This window comes from Hibiscus syriacus, unplaced genomic scaffold (genome assembly GCF_006381635.1).
Source record: "Hibiscus syriacus cultivar Baekdansim isolate YM2019G1 unplaced genomic scaffold, ASM638163v2 tig00113716_pilon, whole genome shotgun sequence".
Taxonomy (NCBI): domain Eukaryota; kingdom Viridiplantae; phylum Streptophyta; class Magnoliopsida; order Malvales; family Malvaceae; genus Hibiscus; species Hibiscus syriacus.
In genome coordinates, this window is record NW_024063466.1 from 309,376 (window position 1) to 318,157 (window position 8,782).

The following is an 8,782-nucleotide window of genomic DNA, read 5'->3' on the forward strand; positions in this document are numbered from 1 at the left end:
TTTCTGATATTATTTTTAAATTGTATTCTAAAAATATGATTTTGTGATATGTTTAATGAGTATTAAATTTAAATTTCCTTGGGTAAAAAAACATGGCCCTGCTTAGTAATTGAAGAAAGATCCACCCTCCCATTCGTAATGAGAAAGTAGCCAAGGCTTGTTGTATACATGGGCTACGAGGATAAGGTTATTATCACCGTCACACTAATTATGGGAATTAATGAAAAATTAAATTAAGAAAATGAAATAAAACCGGCCTTTGTTTCCCTATAAAGTTATGCTCATTCCCTCGGATCACATACTGCAAAATCCTTTTGCTTTGTTGGAATTGAAAAGCTGGCATGTACATGGGTGATTCTTCATGTTTGAGTTTGGCAGTGGGGCTAATGGTCTTATGCGTTCGGCTGGTCTCGGCTGCCGGTGGCCGCTCTATGATGAGAGGGGAGACTCTGTTGGCTAATGGACTTGGTCGGACACCGCCTATGGGGTAAGCTCTTATTCTATAATTACTATTGTATCTTCTCAAACTATTATGTGAATGGTTGGTGATCAGATGGAGCAGTTGGAATCATTTTGGCTGTAATATCCAAGAGAAACTAATCAAGGAAACAGGTATACTTGATATGGTTATTATTTTACGTATTAATAAATTTATAATTATTGATATTTTATTATGTTTTTCTTATTTATATAGCGGATGCAATGGTGTCAAGGGGTCTGGCCAAACTTGGATACAAATACATCAATTTGGGTACAAACAAATGTTGAGTTTCTCTTTAATTCTCAATTCAATTTCAATGCAAAATCTTCATCGCCTTCTCTTTCATGTTCTCCTGCATATCCTTCAGATGATTGTTGGGGCGCGTCTAGTCGAGACACCCATGTACTCCTCAACCTCTCTGCATAATTTTACTTTAATGTCTAAATTAATTTATAAAAAGATTAATATGTGATAATATTATTTTTGGATGTCCATAATTTGGACAGGGAAGGTTAGTTCCCAACGCCACTAAATTCCCATCAGGTATGAAGGCATTAGGTCATTATCTCCACAGCAAAGGATTAAAGTTCGGCCTTTACGCTGATGCAGGGTGTGCAATTTTACTATTATTTATTTATTTCAATTTCATATACACATATATATAATTCTTAAATATGTGTTTGATTTATGAAGAACTAGAACATGTACCGGAACCATGCCTGGATCATTAGATCATGAGGGGAAAGACGCACAAACTTTTGCTTCCTGGGTAATTCTCTATTTTTTTTCTATTAAAAATTTATTTTCGTCTCCTAAATTTTATGATTTCAAGTTTATTTTCCCGAAATTTTATTAGTTTAAATGCATCCATAACATAAAATCTTACGTCTTTCCTGTGTATAGGGCGTCGACTACTTAAAGTATGACAACTGTGATAATAATGGTATAAACCCAGAAGATAGGTAGGTAATCTGAGTTTTTCTTCTTCTCCCGTTTGTTGCCTTAAATATATGTAATTAATTTCATATTGGCTTTGGTGGTCCTAGATACAAGAAAATGAGCGAAGCACTTTTGAGGACAGGGAGGCTCATCTTTTTCTCCATATGTGAATGGTAATATATTAGATTTATTTATATCTAATTTTATACGTATTCTAAACGAATCGAATAATAATTTTTCGGGATAAATTATATAAATAGTCTCATTTGTTTTCGGTTTGACTGACTTTGATTGTAAATTTAAAATTTCAATATGGTCTCTAAAGTTATCGATCCATTCGATTTTAATCGCTAAAATTATCGATCTGTTCAATTTTAATCCCTCAACCTTCAACTAATATTAACCTTTTAATGAAAATATTACGTAACAATTAAAATAATAATAAATAAATCCACATAAATTACCATCTATAAGTGACTGGGATAAAAAATATTTAAAAAATCCTATCAAAAAACCCACGTGTCTTGTTCCGCTTCTTCTTCTTCTTATTCAATCAAAATATGCTGCTATTTGAATGACTTATTCTTCTTTTTCAACTAAAGTCTGCTATCTAAACCACTTCATGTCCTAAACAAGAACATAGCCAACCAGTAACAGGCTTGAAGAACCAATCGTACGCATCCCACATCAGATCAACTAACAAAGGGATTGAAATCGGATCGAAAATGTTAGGGATTATTTATTTTTAATTTTTAAATTAATGATTAAAATCAATCATATAAAAATAGGACTATTCGCATAGTTTATCCATTTATTTATTATTTTTATAGTGACTTGTCTCATTGGAAAATGTCAGGGGAAAAGAAATGGTGGCTACTTGGGGCAATGATATGGCAAATAGTTGGAGAACATCCGGAGACATTCGTGATAGCTGGGATAGGTAATTTAACAATAAAAATAGAATTATTATAATTTTTAATTGCAGTTTTAATTAATATTTTATTGTTATTCCAAGCAGCATGGTGTTACGTGCTGATCGAAATGATGAATGGGCATCTTATGCTGGACCGGGAGGTTGGAATGGTAATTAATAAAACTGTGAATTTGTCTTGAATATATACTTATTACCTTATGTTATTCGGTTTCGGTTTTTATTTTTAAAAATCCATAAAACATGGTTTAATTTATATTTTAATGAAAAATCGAATCGAATATACCCTTGGTATTAATAGTGTATAAATTTGAAATTATCAGATCCGGATATGTTGGAAGTTGGGAACGGAGGGATGACATTAGAGGAGTATCGTTCGCATTTTAGCATATGGGCACTGGCTAAGGTACGCACCGAACACCTTAATTAAATTACATTTTATTATAATGACTTAAATACTATGCTTATGTTGATAGGCTCCTTTAATAATTGGGTGTAGCATACCAAAGATGACCAATGATACTTATGAAATACTAAGCAATGAAGAAGTCATTGCAGTAAATCAAGGTGCTACCCTATGTTATTTGCAGATTAAATTAAAGCTATATTTAATTAGTACGCTAATAATGATAAGATGTGAATAGACCTCCTAGGTGTTCAAGGCAAAAAAGTGAAGAAAGATGGACATTTAGAGGTTTGTTGCCTGCACCCTCTTTTTTTATTTTGGACTTTTGAGATCCATGTAATACTTAAAAGGGTAAATTACACCGATCATCATTGAACTTTACTCTTTATCATATTTTATTCACTGTATTTTAAATTCGTTTATTTCCTCACTGAAATTTAACACAATTAACTGGTCATTAGGTCGTTTTATCACTAAAAGATGTTATAAACGAACTGTTATATAAATGTAAAATGACGTAGTTTCGGTGAAAATTTTGTTTTTCTAAATCGGCGTCGTTTTAACGCCGTTAATTATTTAACGGCCGAGTGAACGAAAATACTAATCGTATTAAATTTAGTGAGAAAATTGAACATATTTAAAGTACAATGAATGAAATAGGAAAAAGAGTACAGTTCTATGATGATTGGTGTAATTGACCCTTCTTAAAAAGATAAAAAAATAAAAGGTTTATTTGAAATTTTTTGTTTCATTCAATTTGTGTATTTTAGGTTTGGGCTGGTCCTCTACATGACAATAAGGTAGCTGTGGTTCTATGGAACAGAGGTTCCAAAAAAGCAACGGTAACCGCTTGCTGGTCCGACGTCGGCCTCGATCCAACAGTTGCCGTGAAGGCACGGGATCTATGGACGGTGAGTGATCTATTTCAGTGGTTTGGATTTATCATAACATATGGACTTATTTAAACAAATTGATAAAGCTTAGGGATTTACTAGTATTTTACCCTATAATTTATAAAATCATGCAACTAAACCAATGCTTGTTTTGCAAAAAGCATTCGAGTCGATACGCACTGAGACACCAATTATCAGCTCATTTGGATCCGCATGCCTCCAAGATGTATATCCTTTCGCCCCTTTGAAGAACTTGAGATGATGCGACTCATACACATAAGGATTATATCTATTTGAGTTGATTTATGCCTAAAAGACGTTTATTTGGACCGTCATCAATGTTAAATGTATACATTGTAAATGTGTATGGAATTATCATAAAAACGAATGAGATTAAATTCAATAAATTATAAAAGGTCAATAAGAGAAGCCCAATTTGAAGAAATAGGAAGACATATCATAAAATTATTATTGAAAGAGTCCATGGACAGAAGTCAATACCCGAACCATACTATTGAGGTGCAGAAAGGACAATGAAAGACAAATAGTAATATATGGTGCGTTCTTGACTTCTCTTTTAATGCTACCAGCCACTCTTCTTCCAAGGTAAATTGCAAAAAGAAAGAAAACCCAAAACGCCTCCAAAGTAAATAAAAACATTAGTTGGTGGTGGAGATGGATTGACAGAGCAAAGAAAGGGACAGCAGCAGCAAGCAGTAAAGAGCGGGGGCAGTGGCAGAGCGCAGGGGGCCATTCAAAGTCCCCAACTAACCTCAAACACTCCACATTCAATACCACACACGTTCAAACTTTATCTCATCTTTCGAATTTAAGGATACGAGTACTCAGGAACTCGGACAATTCAAAGCACCCTTGATTTGCTGGACCGTGGTGCCAATAAGGTTATTAACAGTTGTCACCGAGTCCATGTTCAGTTTCGCAGATGGCAAGCTGCTCACTAGGATCTGAAACGCTACTGTGATTAGTGAACCCCCGGATCGTGCCATGCTCCCATGTGCGCTGGAGCTCGTTGATGCTCCTTCCCTGCCTTGGTCCGGTTGGCCGTCCGGTGAGATTGTGAAACCGGATGGGAGTAATGGTATGTATGAAGGGTCTTCTCCACTCATTGCTACATTAATGGCTGGCAAATCTACCGGGCAGTAAACTACGAGTGAACCTGAACTGTCTATGCAGCTCTCTTGAAGTATTAGCATGTTGCTGTGACTTGTATTAAATGCCTACTCAGAGAACAATAATTTCTTATTAAACCAAAGTTTTGAAGTGAAGATCACAAACGAAAATGCTTTGGTTTCGGGTATCTTACTTGTAAAAAGGATATGCAATTGCCTGGATGCGACCCGTTTGCAATATGAGCAACCTCCTGCACTGCATTCCCATTGGATAGAACGTCCCACTAAAGGAAGTCACAGATTATTATCAAGTTCAATATATATATATATATATATACAAGGCAGAATAATATACGTCTACTTGACATTTACAAATCTGAATATACCTGCGGTCGAGTTCTTTCGTCCTTGAAGAAATTGAATACATTTTGTGGACTAACAGGAAGCCAAAAGGTGGTAGCTGCACTAAGAACTATACCATTAGAACTCTTATGAACAGTTACCTGGACACCAACTTCATTCAAACCAGAAAGCGTTGTCCACCGATGACTATTTGATGTGCTGATGCTTGTGCAGAAATTGGTGACCATCCTTTGAGCAAGCTTCATCATGCTTCTCTTACCATCGGGAGAAGGAATTACTGCAACATTTGGAAATTTTATTTAAGAGCTCAAGAAAAGTAATTGCTGAGTCTGTAGATGAATTACTAAATATTTACCTCCCCCAAGATCCCGGGTTGAAGTATTTGATACCATTAGGCAAGCAAACCTCTCGCACATCCTCTGAAGAGTCGCAAGCCACCGTTCTGCACCAAATGCCAAACCACTATGCACAAGATCCCTATAGAGTCTATGAATTGGAGTCTTGTCTTCAATCTCCACATGCTCCAACCATGTAACCTATAAACATTTAGATGTACATTTCAGATCAATGTAGAGCAAAACCGAGCATGCAAAACATGAGGAGAACAAAATTTGAGCAACCTTGGAATAACCATTAGGCATGTCCTGAATCAAGCATCCAGAAGGAAGCCTATGAGATCGACATTGAGAGGCAAATTGCGCCAAATCATACGAAACATTTACTATAGCCCATAACCCTTGCTCAATTTGTTGACAGTATCGAAGGATATAAAATTCACGTGTAGGTAATAGTGGGGAGAGCACCTGCAACTCTTCATACATCTGCAAAACGAGACGAGAATTAGTATAGGAAAGAAGTGAAAAGAAAAAAAATGATATGAACAAACAAAAGGCAAAGCACAATTACCAATTGCAAAGAACCATTGTGTGTACCCATCATCCCAGATGGAATTACTTCAATGGTCTTGGCAATCGACACGATGGTAGGGAATAGCTCCACCCATTTGTTCTGCAAAAGGAGTGGTAGTTTCTCAATTAAAATTTTGAATTCCGATCAATTCCAAAAAGAAGGATTCAATGTAAGGGAAGAATTTGTGAACTTACTGAATCCATGAACATGTCAACCAAAGCCAAACCATTCATGATGACAAAACCAGAGTCTCTTGAAGCTTCAATCCTAACATTGGGAGATTTGAAGTGGGCATTAGGCCTAGGGAAAATTCTTTCATAGGTCTCCAGATTAAGAACATCCCTGCCATCATTAGTGGACTTGATCCATAAAGGTTCATTGCTCTGCAAGAGCCTGAGCATTTCTTCCATTGCATTCGCAGCAATATCGGACATGAGGGACTTGTCCATGTCCGAGATAGCAACAGGCTGGAAAGGTAAATTCGGCATTGATAACGAGCTTCCTGGGAGAAGATCAAGATCGAGAGAAGGACCAGAAACACCATAGCCATCGAAACCCCCCATCCTGAAATCCAATGAAGAGCAATGAAGGGGCTGTACAGGTGGGAGTTGAGATATTGGCCTCCCTATGTACTTGGCTGCAATGCTAGATACTCTATCAAGCTGAAAAAGTGAAACAAAACAAAACATAAACATACTAAAAAATCATCATCATCGTCATTATTATTATTATTATTGGAGAACAAAGGAAAAACCTCCTCCTTTAATTGGGCGTTTTCCATCCTCAATTTGTGGTCATCAAAATAGGAATCCTCGCTGACAGGAGGGCCGCCGCAAGAAGGACAGATGATATTTTTAAGCGCTTCTCGGATGGCTATGTTCTCGCATCGGATCTTATCGTTCTCGGTACGAAGAGAACTGTTATCGGCTCTTTCGTGTTGTGCCTGAGGAAACACAAGTGAGGGAATGAATGAAGGAGAAGAAAGAGAAAAAGGAATAAAAGAGCAAAAGTCGCTGCTGAACCCACCTTCATCTGGGTCCTTCTGTTTTGAAACCAAAACTTGATCTGCCTTGGTGCCAGTCCCAGCTCCCTACTCAGCTGCAGCCTTTGCTTCTCATCTGGGTGAGGGCACTCCTTGAACATTCTTCACGTTTTCACCAACAAAACCAAAAAAAAAAAACAATTCTTTATTGAAACAAAAACAAACAAAACAAGACAGGCAAGCTAGCAAAGGAAGAAAGGCCAGCCGACAGTGTTTTCTTACGATTCAAGCAGCTGAATCTGGTGAGCAGTGTGGCGGTGGTAAGGCTTTCTCAGCCTTGAAGGGTCGGAGGAGTCGTGGTCCCCACCGGACCCACTCCCTCCTCCTCCGTTTCCGTAATCCATATATGTACTGCACCGTCTCCCTTCCAAAAACACCTTAAAATGAATCGCAAAAAGAACAAAAAAAAACACTCTTTTATTCCATACGATCTCCCATTCTGATTTCAGCACCGCCCATCATCACTAAAAGGAGAGAATCGTTTGTAGCTAATATAGTGAGACATGAAAAGCAAGGACAAAGAAAAGAGTTTTTGTATGGGGAAAAAGGTATTTGATCAAGTTTTGGGAGGGCCCAAAACGGGTGAAATAAGAAAGACAATGGGCATGATTTGGGGTGAGAGTGAGTTTAGGCAGAAAATGGGTTTCGGTATGTTTTAGCGGTGTAAATGTAGGAGGAAAGAGTCAAAGAGAAGAAGCAACGCAGGGAAGGCCTCCTTTCCTTTCCCTCTTGCCTTGCCTGCTCTCTCCACTCACTAAAACAAACTCGGTATCTGCTGCTCAGTCAAACTCAGAACCCAAAACCCCAATGACTCAGGCTACTTGTAGTGAGTGAGTTCTATTTGCTGCTGCTTCGCTGAAGTTCTAATCTTCATGCATTATCTCTCTTCCTCCTCCTCCTCTGTCTTGGTCTTCAACATTATGTCAAAATGTGTGTAAGTGAAGGGTTTTAAAAGACCATTTGCATTTGCCTCATTCGGACAACGTTCATCACATATCATACATGGGCCGTTTCGAGCAAAATGCTCTCTCTTCTATCTCTTACACCAATGCTTTTTTAATATGGATAATTTTTTTTTACAAAATGGTAAATTATGATCATCACCATCAACAGACTTAGTACATTCTAATGTCCAAGCCAGGACACCATAAATGAGCTTTTCCATTACCAATTACGACTAACCAACAATTTATAAACATATGCATTGCATACTTCCTTAATGGAATCGCCCCTCTCTCTCTCTCTCTCTCTCATTACCCATTCCCCTTTGCCTTTTTAAATTTCAAAATTCACTCCTAAAACAAATTTGTATGCGTTCAATTCTTCATCGCATATATAATAGGGTTGATTGTGTTGGACATCCCCAATGTCTTATTTAATTTTAATTTGATTCCTTTCTAGAAAAAGGTAAAAAGGCATCAAAAGTCATTGTGTTTAAAAAAAATCAATTTGACCATCGTATTATTTTCTCTCTCAATGGTGGCATTTTTTTTAAATAATCAGAATATTTCATTCATCGAAAATCGTATCAATAAACGTCTTGTCAATTACAGGCTGAACAAATACAATTAAGACTATTAAAAATAAAATATAACAACGATAGCTTAGTGATAGCCTGATAAACAAAACCATTAGCAAGTGGAGCAACGATATGCATAAACTGAACACACCAACGGGCTTCAAACATC

At 37.0% G+C, this 8,782-nt stretch overlaps 2 protein-coding genes across 2 annotated transcripts; one reads left to right on the forward strand and one right to left on the reverse strand.

The window, feature by feature from the left end:
* Nucleotides 1-307: 307 nt before the first annotated feature.
* On the forward strand, nt 308-3,983 carry LOC120186546 (alpha-galactosidase-like). The gene is made up of 15 exons (XM_039190441.1): nt 308-487; nt 554-612; nt 695-751; nt 849-883; nt 988-1,091; nt 1,175-1,250; nt 1,385-1,443; nt 1,528-1,593; nt 2,277-2,360; nt 2,439-2,503; nt 2,675-2,757; nt 2,828-2,918; nt 2,996-3,045; nt 3,528-3,668; nt 3,812-3,983. The coding sequence occupies exons 1-15, from the start codon at nt 342-344 to the stop codon at nt 3,896-3,898; spliced, it is 1,203 nt and encodes a 400-aa protein (XP_039046372.1). The 5' UTR covers nt 308-341; the 3' UTR covers nt 3,899-3,983.
* Nucleotides 3,984-4,132: 149 nt separating this feature from the next.
* Nucleotides 4,133-7,797, reverse strand: LOC120186591 (homeobox-leucine zipper protein HDG11-like). The gene is made up of 10 exons (XM_039190476.1): nt 7,317-7,797; nt 7,079-7,196; nt 6,807-6,995; nt 6,247-6,714; nt 6,050-6,151; nt 5,764-5,964; nt 5,499-5,679; nt 5,167-5,420; nt 4,975-5,064; nt 4,133-4,888 (listed from the first exon to the last, which is right to left on the reverse strand). The coding sequence occupies exons 1-10, from the start codon at nt 7,436-7,438 to the stop codon at nt 4,496-4,498; spliced, it is 2,118 nt and encodes a 705-aa protein (XP_039046407.1). The 5' UTR covers nt 7,439-7,797; the 3' UTR covers nt 4,133-4,495.
* Between the last annotated feature and the right edge of the window lie 985 nt (nt 7,798-8,782).